Source organism: Hemitrygon akajei, chromosome 6 (assembly GCF_048418815.1).
Source record: "Hemitrygon akajei chromosome 6, sHemAka1.3, whole genome shotgun sequence".
NCBI classification, from domain to species: Eukaryota; Metazoa; Chordata; class Chondrichthyes; order Myliobatiformes; family Dasyatidae; genus Hemitrygon; species Hemitrygon akajei.
Genome location: NC_133129.1, coordinates 46,906,531 through 46,920,694, shown reverse-complemented (window position 1 = coordinate 46,920,694; position 14,164 = coordinate 46,906,531). Strand labels below are relative to the sequence as shown.

The window sequence follows — 14,164 nt, the reverse complement described above, 5'->3', positions numbered from 1 at the left end:
AAATTTAACACCTCACACTTATCAGCATTAAACTTCATCTGCCATCGTTCAGCCCACTCTTCTAACTGGCCTAAATCTCTCTGCAAGCTTTGAAAACCTTCTTCATTATCCACAACACCATCTACCTTAGTATCATCTGCATACTTACTAATCCAATTTACCACCCCATCATCCAGATCATTAATGTATATCACAAACACCATTGGACCCAATACAGATCCCTGAGGCACACCAGTAGTCACCAGCCTCCAACTTGACAAACAGTTATCCACCACTACTCTCTGGCATCTCCCATCTAGCCACTGTTGAATCTATTTTACTACTTCAATATTAATACCTAACGATTGATCCTTCCTAACTAACCTTCCGTGCAGAACCTTGTCAAAGGCCTTACTGAAGTCCATATAGACAACATCCACTGTTTTACCCTCGTCAACTTTCCTTGTAACCTCTTCAAAAAATTCAATAAGATTTGTCAAACATGACCTTCCATGCACAAATCCATGCTGACTATTCCTAATCAGACCCTGTCTATCCAGATAATTATATATACCATCTCTAAGAATACTTCCCATTAATTTACCCACCACTGACGTCAAACTGACAGGCCTATAATTGCTAGGTTTACTCTTAGAACCCTTTTTAAACAATGGAACCATGAGCAATACACCAATCCTCCGACACCATCCCCGTTTCTAATGACATTTGAAATATTTCTGTCAGAGCCCCTGCTATTTCTACACCAACTTCCCTCTAGGTCCTAGGGAATATCCTGTCAGGACCCGGAGATTTATCCACTTTTATATTCCTTAAAAGTGCCAGTACTTCCTCCTCTTTAATTGTCATAGTTTCCATAACTTCCCTACTTGTTTCCCTTACCTTACACAATTCAATATCCTTCTCCTTAGTGAATACCAAAGAAAAATTGTTCAAAATCTCCCCCATCTCTTTCGGCTCCACACATAGCTGTCCACTCTGATTCTCTAAGGGACCAATTTTATCCCTCACTATCCTGTTGCTATTAATATAACTGTAGAAACCCTTCGGATTATTTTCACCTTACTTGCCAAAGCAACCTCGTATCTTCTTTTAGCTTTTCTAATTTCTTTCTTAAGATTCTTTTTACATCCTTTATATTCCTCAAGCACCTCATTTACTCCATGCTGCCTATAATTATTATAGATCTCCCTCTTTTTCCGAACCAAGTTTCCAATATCCCTTGAAAACCATGGTGCTCTCAAACTTTTAACCTTTCCTTTCAACTTAACAGGAACATAAAGATTTTGTACTCTCAAAATTTCACCTTTAAATCACCTCCATTTCTCTATTACATTCTTCCTATAAAACAAATTGTCCCAATCCACTCCTTCTAAGTCCTTTCGCATCTCCTCAAAATTAGCCTTTGTCCAATCAAAAATCTCAACACTGGGTCTAGTCCTATCCTTCTCCATAATTATAATTTTAAAAAATTCACACTGATACAATTGTATTTCTATGCTGTATTAACTGTCCTGTTGTACATACTATTTATTACAAATTGCACATTTAGACAGAGACAGATTTTAATTCAAAAAATAAAAATAATTTAAAAAAACACAATAAATATAAATACATAACATATATATATAGATTGATTATATGTCCATGAAGTGACACTGGGCACAGGAGTGTCTGTACATAAGGTGACTGACAGGAAATGATAAAAGTAGTGATAGTTGGGGGTATGGAGAGGGAGAGAAGGTTTTGATCAGCCTTACAGCTTGTGGAAAGTAACTGTTTTTGAGGCTGTTGGTGCTGACATGGATGCAGCGTAGCCTTCTTCCTGATGGGAGTGGGATAAATAGTCCATGAATAGAGTGGGTGGGATTCTTCATGATGCTACTGGTAAACACCTTTCTGTGTATACAGGGTATTTTCTTGATGGTGAGTAGGCTGGTGCTGGTGATACATTGGGCAGTTTTGATCACCCGTTGTAGAGCTTTCCTGACTGTCACAGTGCAGTTTCCGCACTATACAGTGATGCAGCTTGTTCGAATGCTCTCTACTGCACATCTGTAGAATAACATAAATATTGAATTGACTTTATTTCTTACATCCTTCACATACACGAGTAGTAAAAATCTTTATGTTACGTCTCTGTCTAAATGTGCAATGTGCAATTTGTAATAAATAGTATGTACAACAGGACAGTTAATACAGCATAGAAATACAATTGTATCAGTGTGAATTTATCCGTCTGATAGCCTGGTGGAAGAAGCTGTCCTGGAGCCTGTTGGTCCTGGCTTTAATGCTGCAGTAGTGTTTCCTAGATGGTAGCAGTTGGAACAATTTGTGGTTGGGTTGATTCAGGCCCCCAATGATCCCTCGGGCCCTTTTTACGCACCTGTCCCTGTAAATGTCCTGAATAGTGGGCTGTCCTCACCATTCTCTGCAGAGTCCTGCAACTGAAGGAAGTACAGTTCCCATAACAGGCAGTGATGCAGCCAGTCAGGATGCTCTCAATTGTGCCCTGTAGAAAATCCTTAGGATTTGGGGACTCATGCCAAACTTCTTCAGCCGTCTAAGGTGAAAGAGGCGCTGTTATGCTTTTTTCACCACACAGCCGGTATGTACAGACCACGTGAGATCCTTGGTGATGTGCAGGCCAAGGAACTTAAAGCTGTTCACCCTCTCAACTCCAGATCCATTGATGTCAATAGGGATTAGCCCATCTCTCATTCCTCCTGTAATCCACAACCAGCTCCTTTGTTTTTGCGACATTGAGGGAGAGGTTGTTTTCTTGACAACACTGTGTCAGGGTGATGACTTCTCTGTAGGCTGCCTCATTATTACTTGAGATTAGGCAAATTAATGTAGTATCGTCAGCAAATTTAATTAGCAGATTGGAGCTCTGAGTGATGACACAGTCTGGGTATACAGAGAGTAAAGGAGCTTAGGTCATAGCCCTGAGGGGCTCCTGTGTTGAGGGTCAGAGGGGCAGAGGTGAGGGAGCCCACTCTTATCACCTGCCGGCGATCTGACAGGAAGCCCAGGATCCAGCTACACAAGGCAGGGTGAAGGCTGAGGTCTCTGAGCTTCTTGTCAAGCCTGGAGGGAACTGTCGTCTTGAATGCTGAACTGTAATTCAAGAACAGCATTCTCACCTAAGCATCCTTCTTCTCCATATATGTAAGGACGGTATGTAGAGCAGTGGATAATGCATCGTCTGTCAATTGGTTGTGTCGGTAGGCGAATTTTAGGGGGTCCAGTTTGGTGGTAGCATGCTGCGGATGTAGTCCTCGACCAGCCTGTCAAAGCATTTGCTTATTATTAACATGAGTGCGGCAGGACGCCTGTACAGATGTAGAATATGGATGTGTATAGTCCAGCTCTCTTCAGCCTCATTAGAAAGTAGAAGCATTGGTGAGCTTTCTTGATTGTGTAGAATGTGTTCTGAGGAATGATAAATTTGTCATTTATAATAGTGCTGATAACAGAAATATGAATTAACAGAAAGTTAAGGACCCACAGAGCATTGGAAGTAGCATCAAGTGTAAAACAATATGACGGAAGATGTAATGTCTAAATTGAAATGATTCATTTCTAGGTTATCTTCTGTGCTGTATGTGATTAAAGTGATAAAATAATTATTTAAAATGGCTCTTTAGTGTTGAATAGAATAGTAATTTAAAAATGAACATGACTTAATACTGAATATTAACATTTTGGAAAGAATTGCAGAATTTCTGTAGAATATTGTGAACACTTAGCTATGAAATAAGCTACAAAAAGATTTTTTAACTCATCCTGTAAATTAATAGCCAAGAAGATAGAAGTCCTAGTTAAGTTTTAATTAAAATGAAACACAAAATGCTGAAAATACTTAGTAAGGTTAGGCAGTATCTGGAGAGAGTTATGTATCAAGTCAGTTGTTTAATGTACATAAATAAGGAATATTTTTGATAGCTAATTCCAAATTTTCTGTTAGTTCATCTTTGCAACATCTGCAGTGTTTTGCTATTGGATTGTTTATCTTTTGTTGAATAAAGTTTATATTATGAACATTAGAGGAGCAGCTTACTGCAGTTTGTGCCTTTATAAATTTAGACCTGCAGTATTTTACACTTGTTTGGCAATAGGCTTGCACAGTGTAAATGTATCAGCTTTACATTTCTGATCAAGATAGATAGATACTTTATTGATCCCAAAGGAAATTACAGTGTCACAGTAGCATTACAAGCGTACAGATAAACAAATATACAAATAATAGAAGAGAAGTAAGAAAGAATAAAAATTAAGTTACCTCGAACAGTCTGACAGGAGGGTGTCAACACTTCCCTGGCTATAGGTTGACTCATTATACAGCCTAATGGCTGAGGGTAAAAATGGCCTCATATAGTGCTCTTTGGAGCAGTGCAGTTGTTTTAGTCTATTACTAAAAATGTTCCTCTGTTCAGCCAAGGTGGCATGCAGCGGGTGAGAAACATTGTCCAGAATCGCCAGGATTTTCCATCAGGTTCTTTGTTCTACCACAGCCTCCAATGTGTCTAGTTTGACACCTATAATAGAACCAGCCTTTCTAATCAGTTTATTGAGTCTGTTGGTATCACCCCAGCACACCACCACATAGAAGATTGCACTGGTGACAACAGACTGGTAGAATATGTGAAGGGGAGGCCTGCAAACTCCAAAGGACCTCAGTCTCCTTAGGAAGTAGAAGTGAATCTGGCCCTTCTTGTACACAGCCTCTGTGCTGGTGCTCCACTAAAATCTGTCATTCAGGTGCACCCCCAGGTACTTGTAGGTCCTTACAATAGTAGCAGAGAGTAGTACAGACTTAGCCTTCCTAAAATCCATCACCATCTCCTTTGTCTTAGCGTCCTCCCTTTATACACCCCACTATTGCTGAGTCATCAGAGAATTTCTGTAGAAGACATGATTCTGTGTTGTATCTAAAGTTCAGGGTAAACAGGAAGGGAGCCAATACAGTCCCCTGTGGGGCCCCAGTGCTGCTTATAGCCATGTCTGAAACACAGCTCTGAAGCCACACGAACTGTGGTCTGCCAGTCAGGTAGTCCATTATCCAGGATGCAATAAAAGTGCCAACCTATTACTAATAATTGTAGATCCCCCTTTTTTCAGCTTTCATGGGGAACAAGACAGGGTTGTCCATTAAGTCCTTTGCTATTTAATTTAATATTAGAACCCCTTGCTGTTGCTCTTCGTGAAGCTAAAGATATTCATGGGATTCTTGTGAATGAGACCATAAGATTTCTCTTAATGCTGATGATTTACTGGTTTATCTATCTAATCCTAAGGAATCTATTCCTGCCTTGTTAAAATTATTCAATGAATTTGGAGATTTTTCAGGATATAAAATTAATTTTAATAAAAGTGAACTGTTTCCTTTAAATGAATCTGTTTCTATATATGATAATACTCCTTTCAAGTTATGGATTCCTTTACATATCTAGGCATTATAATCACTGAAAATATAAGGATCTTTTTAAAGCTAATTTTGTTCCCTTGGTAGATTCTATGAAGTATTCATTCAGCAGATGGAACCCACTTACATTTTCACTTGCGGCCTGGCCGCATTCATATAGTCAAAATGATGATTTTACCAAAATTTTTATATTTATTTCAGAATATCCCTGTTTTTTTGACTAATAAGTTTTTTGATTGGATTCTATTATCTCATCTTTTATTTGAAATGATAAAAGACCAGGAATTGGTAAACATGAGGAAATCTGCAGATCCTGGAAATTCAAGCAACACACACAAAATGCTGGTGGAACACAGCAGGCCAGGCAGCATCTATAGGGAGAAGCGCTGTCGACGTTTCGGGCCGAGACCCTTCGTCAGGACTAACTGAAAGGAAAGACAGTAAGGGATTTGAAAGTAGGAGGGGGAGGGGAAAATCCGAAATGATAGAAGACCGGAGGGGGTGGGGTGAAGCTGAGAGCCGGAAAGGTGATTGGCAAACGGGATACAGAGCTAGAGAAGGGAAAGGATCATGGAACGGGAGGCCTAGGGAGAAAGAAAGGGGGAGGGGAGCACCAGAGGGAGATGGAGAACAGGCAGAGTGATGGGCAGAAAGAGAGGAAAAAGGAGGTGGAGAAAAGCTAAATATATCAGGGATGAGGTAAGAAGCGGAGGAGGAGCATTAACGGAAGTAGGAGAAGTCAATGTTCATGCTGTCAGTTTGGAGGCTACCCAGCCGGTATATAAGGTGTTGTTCCTCCAACCTGAGTGTGGCTTCATCTTGATAGTAGAGGATGCCATGGATAGACATATCAGAATGGGAATGGGACGTGGAATTAAAATGTGTGGCCACTGGGAAATCCTGCTTTCTCTGGTGGACCGAGCATAGGTGTTCAGCGAAACGGTCTCCCAGTCTGCGTCGGGTCTCACCAATATATAAAAGGCCACACCGGGAGCACCAGACGCAGTATACCACACCAGCCGACTCACAGGTGAAGTGTCGCCTCACCTGGAAGGACTGTCTGGGGTCCTGAATGGTGGTGAGGGAGGAAGTGTAAGGGCAGGTGTAGCACTTGTTCCGCTTACAAGGATAAGTGCCAGGAGGGAGATCGGTGGGAAGGGATGGTGGGGAAGAATGGACAAGGGAGTCGTGTAGGGAGCGATCCCTGCAGAAAGCAGAAAGGGTTGGGGGGGGGGGGGGGGGGGAAGATGGCTTGGTAGTGGGATCCCGTTGGAGGTGGCGGAAGTTATGGAGAATTATACGTTGGACCTGGAGGCTGGTGGGGTGGTAGGTGAGGACAAGGGGAACCCTATCCCGAGTGGGGTGGTGGGTGGATGGGGTGAGCGCAGATGTGTGGGAAATGGGAGAGATGCATTTGAGAGCAGAGTTGATGGTGGAAGAAGGGAAGCCCCTTTGTTTAAAAAAGGAAGACATCTCATTCATCCTGGAATGAAAAGCCTCATCCTGAGTGCAGATGCAGCAGAGATGGAGGAATTGTGAGAAGGGGATAGCATTTTTGCAAGAGACAGGGTGGGAAGAGGAATAGTTCAGGTAGCTGTGAGAGTCTGTAGACTTATAGTAGATATCAGTAGATAAGCCGTCTCCAGAGATGGAGACAGAAAGATCAAGAAAGGGGAGGGAGGTGTCAGAAATGGACCAGGTAAATTTGAGGGCAGGGTGAAAGTTGGAGACAAAGTTAATAAAGTCAACGAGCTCAGCATGCGTGCAGGAGGCAGCACCAATGAAGTTGTCGATGTAGCGAAGGAAAAGAGGTGGACAGATACCCGTATAGGCTTGGAACATGGACTGTTCCACAAAGCCAACAAAAAGAATTGGTAATTGTCACTCACAAAAATTGAAAAAGGACAGAGATCTTACTTTACCTAATTTAAGAATATATTACTGGGCTGTTAATGTACGATATATGTCCTTTTGGTTGTACTGGGTTGATAAGAATGAGTGGCCAATTTGGGTAGATTTGGAATTGAAAGCTGTGAAACAGTTTTATTTAACCTTGTTATTGGGAGTTGCTCTACCTATACAATTAGCTAAAGTTGCTAATTTAAATTTATACCCTGTGATTAAGTATTCTTTACAAATTTGGCTCCGGTTCCGTAATTTTTTAATCTTAAAAAATTTAAACTTTGTAGTTTAATTTATCAAAATTATTTTTTTAAGCCTTCTTTGAGTAATCCGATTTTTTTACTTTGGACAAATAAAGGTATTAATTTTTTGGATCTATTTAAAGAAGATAGACTGATGTCTTTTGAACAATTAGTTGATAAATACTCTCTTTCATATTCACACTTCTTACAATACCTTCAAGTTAGACATTTCTTACAAAAATATTTAAGTAATTTTCCTTGCATATTAGAGGCCAATCTGTTAGATACTATTATGAGTATGAACCCTTTGATGAAGGGTTCCATTGGAAAAATTTATAATTCTTTATTACAATGGGATAAGTGCCCTTTCTTTAAGATTAAACAAGAATGGGTAAAAGAACTTAATTTGACTTTTATAACGGAGGACTGGATGCGGATCTTGAAGTTGGTTAATTCTTCCTTGATTTGTGCTAGCCATTCATTGATTCAATTTAAAATTGTACATCGTTACTATTTGACAAAGGAGAGATTGTCTAAAATCTTTTCTAGTGTTGATAGTTATTGTGATAGATGTAAAACTGAGACAGCTACACTGACACGTTTTGGTCTTGTTCTATACTGGAACAGTTTTGGAAGTCAGTTTTTTCTACAATTTCTAAAGCACTTAAAATTAATTTACAACCTAACAAATTAACTGTGCTCTTTGGAATAATACCTCAAAATATTCGTGGTATTTCTTTGTCTGACCAACATGTGATTGTGTTTGTTACATTGATAGCTAGGAGGGCCATTCTGTTGAAGTGGAAGGATATGTCAGCTCCCACTCTGTCACAATGCTTCTCTCAAGTGATGTTATGTCTTAGTTTGGAGAAAATTAGAGTTGAACCTTCAAACCTGTGTTTGGTTTTGAGAGAAGATGGGGTTCATTTGCTCGTTACTACCATTTGAGTTAATTGATAAATTTTCTCCACAATCTAATTGTAAATGTTGGTATGATTTTTTTTGCTGGCGGTTTGATGTTTATCTTTAGAAGCTTTTTGTACGACGCATGGCTCCGGGGTTGAACACCTAATGGGTTCTTTTTTTTCTCACTTTTTTCTTGCCTTAGGGTTTTTTTTCTTTTCTTTTTTTTGTGTCATCATATTTTTCAATCCTTAATATTGTTTTTTTTTCTCTCTTTTGAGATATTGTAAATGTTACTTCGATGTACTCTTGTATTTTGGATAATAATAATAATAAAAAGATTTGAAAAGAAAGGAAAGTGCCAACCTGCATTGAATGGAGCTTTTCTCTGCAACAATGAGAGCTGAATGGTATTGAAGACTCTAGAAATCAAAAACATGATCCTTACAGTGCTGCCCTGCTTATCCAAATTGGAGTAGGCTGTGTGCAGCAGGTAAATGGCAGCATCATTGTCTCCAGTGTGCTCCTGGTAGGCAAATTGCAGGGGATCAAGAGCTGATCTGATCAGGTATTGGAGGTGAGCCAGGACCAATCTTGCTAGGGTCTTCATGATGTGTGAGGTCAGGGCTACAGGATGGTAGTCATTCAAGTCTTTTGGTTGGCCCTTCTTAGGTACTGGGTCCACACATGATGTTTTCCACACAGTCAGGACCCTTTCCAGACTGAGTCTCAGACTGAGATTGCACTGGGGAACTCCACACAGCTGCCCAGGACCTTGGGCTTCACACCATCTTGTCCCATTGCTTTGCTGTGTCTGACTTTCCCCAGAGCCCTTCTCACCAGTTCAGTAGTGAAGCTGAGTTCATGATGACTGGAGAGTTGGTGGAAGGTGGTAGCTGGGGGAGGAGAAGATCAGGATGATAGCAGTTGGTACAGAATGGTGGTGTAGATGGTAGGTGCAGGGCAAGATGTAGATGGTGGTAGCCTATGTTGTTCAGCCACATGTTGAACTGGAGGGGGGAGGAGGGGAGGCATTGGTGCTGACAGAGCATTGGGTGACTCGGCACCAGGACTGGTGTGCTGAGGGGGTGTGAACAGGAGGGCAACTGTCAAAATTATTGAAGAATTAGTTTAATTCATAGTCCATTCATGGCCACACTCCGAGGCTCTACATCTAGTCTGATTGAAGACAGTGATGTTCTTCATGCCTCTCCACACTTCCTGTGTGCTTCTCTGCCCAAGTTTGTTCTGCAGCACTCTCCTGTATTCCCCTTTAGTCACCTTGATCTTCTCCTTAAGCTCCTTCTGCATATGTTTCAATTCCTCCCTGTCTTCTGAACTAACGGCTCTCTTTTTATGCTTGAGAACCTTTAGATCACTGGTGACCCATGGTTTGTTGTTATGGAAGCAGTGAATGTTCCTTGATGGTATTACAGTTTATCATATACAGGTTTGAAATTTTAGGTTTTTAGCTAATAGATCAGTAATGGACATAGGAATGCATAACAAATTATGTTCATAATTTTTAATTTCTTTTGAACAGCTATCATGTAATCAGTTGCAAACTATGGTGGAAGGTTTATTAATTTTTTTTAATTTTTAGCAGCACACACAAAATGCAACAGGCACTCAGCAGGTTAGGCAGCACGGAGGGGAATTTTGAAGTATATTACATCACTACAATTTCAGACAACTCATGCACCTGCAGATGAATTTGATACAACAATTTTACGAGTTATTTACTGTACAAGGATTGTTGGATTTCATTATAAAAATGCTGAGAAATGATTGCAGTTACGTGTCCTAAATGTGTGTTTAACTGCAACAGTTTCTGTTTTGAAAATGAAAAGCACTTTGCATTTAATTTAGCAGACCTTGCAGACTCAGCTTCATTTGCAGATTATTTTTTGGATAATCAAAATTGCATGTATGGATATTTTAAAGTAACATTTTTTCATCTGATTTAAAAAATATTGTTAAAAGATTATGGATTTAAATAAAATAGCTAAAAACGTAATGATAATTAAATTAAGTGATTGCATAGTTTATTTTTCTTTGTTGAACTACTAGGTACGTCTCGTGGACCCAGTCCGATCAGCCTTGGGACACAGGATTCCTTACCAGTTGCAACAGCGTTTACTGAGTCAGTCAATGCTTATTTCAAGGGAGCAGACCCATCAAAGTATGTGCAACTTATTTACAGTACCAAGAATCATTTAGTTAGCTATACATCTATGGAAACTTCAATGTTTAAATAAAAACAAATAATTAACTGTTACGCCTTTACTTTTTGAAGAAGTGCAAATTATAGTGAAAATGAGTTCCACCTCAGGCCACCAAAAATTATACAATATTAAACTAAAAATGTTGTGCTGTATGTTATTAAAAACCTTATTGCTGTAGTTATGATTGAATTTAAGAATTAGTGTTAGTGATATTTGCATCATTCACCATATATAGCATATTGAAACACAAACAATTACAGTTTTCTGTTAAAGAGTTTTTTGATAAAATTAGTAGACAGTGTTAAATATTTATTATCCCATCGCTAATAAGTAAAGAACCATTTCATAGTGCACATGTGGTGGGTCGATAATTCATAGCTTGCTGTCTAATTGTCTGGCCTTATTTGGACAGTATTGGAAATATAGTTTGTTTGATGTTCAGGAAGTAAAAGGATAAACTCCCTATGGCTGATTTCAGTCATCTGGTTTCTGAGTGGACTCTGTTGTAATACCAATAAATATGTAAAGAACACCTGTATAAATTCAAATTCAGCTTGATGGTGATAGGTAGCTGGAGTCAGCATTGTCAGAAGGAAAGGGGACAAAATTCTTTGTCCAAAGTGAAAATAAACAATTAAACAAAGAAAATCAGCTGTTGCTAGAAATATGAAATACAAATCTGTCATTCTCTTCAGTCACAATCAATTCTAACCTATGCAACCTTATAGCTGCAATTTTCCAGTTTGGCAAATTCATAGTAATTTATTTTGCACCCTTCCCCCATTATAATTAATTCTCTCCTGCAATGTGGTAACCAGAACTTCATGCAGTACCCAACAAGTGATCAAACAACTGTGTATACAGCTGTCTGATGTGATATTCTATGCCTCAGCTAATAAATGAAAGCATTCTGTATACATCAATAGCCACCTTATTGAATGTCCTTTTACCTTTAAAGATGAGTGGACATACAGTGTCTATAAATGACATTCACCCCACCTTGAAAGTTTTCAGTTTTATTGTTTTACAACATCGAATCACAGTGGATTTAATTAGGCTTTTTTGATACTGATCAACAGAAAAAGACTTTCATGTCAAAATGAAAACAAATCTCTACAAAGTGATCTAAATTAATTACAGGTATAAAATGCAAAAAAATGATTGTATAAGTATTCACCCCTTTTAATATGACACACCAAATCATTACTGCTGCAGCTAACTGATCTTAGAAATCACATAATTAGTTAAATGAAGACAAAAGAACACTCCAAACAACTCTGTGAAAAGGTTATTGAAAAGCACAAGTCAGGAGATGGATACAAGAAAATCTCCAAGTACAGTTAAGTCAATCATCAGGAAATGGAAAGAATATGGCATAGTTGTAAATCTGCATAGAGCAGGCTATCCTCAAATACTCAGTGATTTGCAAGAAGGGGACTAGTGAGAGAGGCCACCAAGAGACCTATGACAACTCTGGAGGAGTTACAAGCTTCAGTGGCTGAGATGGGAGAGATTGCGTATTTAAGAACTGTTGCCTGGCTACTTCACTAGTCACACCTCATTGGGAGAGTTGCCAAGACAAAGCCACTGTTGAAAAAAAAAACTCACATGATATCTGGCTAGACATTGCCAGAAGACATGCAGAGTGGGGGTTATAGTTATATGGGAGGCAGGGTTTGAGGGTCAGCACAGCATTGTGGGCCAGAAGGCCTGTAATGTGCTGTACAATTCTATGTTCTATGTGGGAGACTCTGAAGGTAGCTGGAAGAAGGTTTTATAGTCTGATGAAACCAAAATCGAGCTTTTTGGCCATCAAACTAAACGCTATGTTTGGTGTAAGCCAAACACCACACATCATTAAAAATACACCATCCCCATCGTGAAGCATGGTGGTGTCTGCATCATGCTGTGGGGATGCTTCACCTCACCAGGCTCTCGGAGACTTGTGAAGGTAGAGGGTAGAATGAATGCAGCAAAATACAGGCAGATCCTGGAGGAAAACCTGATACACTCTGCAAGAGATCTACGTTTTCGTTGATGTTTGCAAAGAAAAAGAATTTCAGGATCTATATTGTATATACTTTTCTGACATTAAATCTATCTATTGAATATTGACTTGGGAGAAGATTTGTTTTCCAGCAAACTAACTGGCCTATAATTTCATCTCTGTAGTCTTCCTCCCTTCTTAAAGAGTGGAGTGACATTTGCAATTTTCCAGTCCTCTGGGACCATACCAGAATCAAGTGACTCTTGAAAGATCATGACCAATGCATCTATTAACTTTTCAGCAACCTCTTTCAGAACTCTGGGATGTAGTCCATTTGGTTCAGGTGACTTATCCACCTTAAGACCTTTCAGTTTGCCTCACACTTTTTCTTTCTAATAGTAATGGCACACACTACTGCTCCCTGATACTCACGGACCTTTGGCATATAGCTGGTGTCTTCCACAGTAAAAACTGAAGCAATGTACTTACTAAGTTCATCTGCCATTTCTTTGTCCTCCATTAGTACCTCACCAGCATCATTTTCCAGTGGTCCAATACCAACTCTCACCTTCCTTTTATTCATTATATAACTGAAAAAGCTTTTGGTATCCTACTATTATTGGCTACTTTGCCCTCATATTGCATCTTTTCCCTTATTATAGCTTTCTTAGTTGCCTTTTGTTGGATTTTAAAAACTTCCCAATCATCCAACTTCTCACTCATTTTTGCTCCCTTATATGTCCTTTCCTTGGCTTTTATGCAGACCTTAACTTCCTTTGTCAGCCATGGCTGCCTAGCCCTGCTGTTAAGAACAACTTCTTCTGTGGGACATATCTATCCTGCGCCTTGTGAACTATTCCATGAAACTTCAGCTACCTCGGTTCTGCCATCATCCCTGTCAGTATCCCCTTCCAATCCACCTGGGCAGCTTGGTTACTATTCGGAGGCCTGTATATGATTCCCATAATGGTTTTTTCACTATTGCAGTTTATTAACACCCACAAAAATTCGACATTCTCTGACCCATTGTCACTTCTTTCTAAAGATATAATTCCATCTCTTACCAATAGAACCACACCACCGCCTATGCTTTCTGCTTGACCTTTTGATAGAAAGTATATCCTTTGATGTTAAACTCCCAACTATGACCTTCTTTCAGTTCGTCCACCTTGTTCCGAATGCTACGTGCACTTAACTACAGCACCTAACTATCAATGAACTGTGTGGGTTTTGAGAAGAACTTGCAGGAACCCTGGCAGAAGTACTTGCATAATCATTAGCTGTAGGTGAAGTGCCAGTAGAGCAAATGTTGTGCCCTTATTTAAGAGGGGCAGCAAGGAATACCTGGGAAATACAGACCAGTAGGTCTAACATCTGTGGTTGGTAAGTTATTGAAGAGGAGTCTGAGAAATAAGATATGCATGCACCTGGAAAGATGCATTGATTAGGGATAGTGAGCATGGCTTTATGCATGGGAGAC

General features: G+C 39.6%; 1 protein-coding gene across 4 annotated transcripts in view; it reads left to right on the top strand.

The window, feature by feature from the left end:
* The window catches only part of fcho2 (FCH and mu domain containing endocytic adaptor 2), a 204,209-nt gene that overhangs the window by 165,754 nt on the left and 24,291 nt on the right, over positions 1-14,164 (top strand). For all 4 annotated transcript variants that reach the window (XM_073048321.1, XM_073048322.1, XM_073048323.1 and 1 more), the window contains one exon: positions 10,543-10,654. In XM_073048321.1, the coding sequence (XP_072904422.1) occupies positions 10,543-10,654 (112 nt within the window). The remainder of the gene's footprint in view (positions 1-10,542; positions 10,655-14,164) is intronic.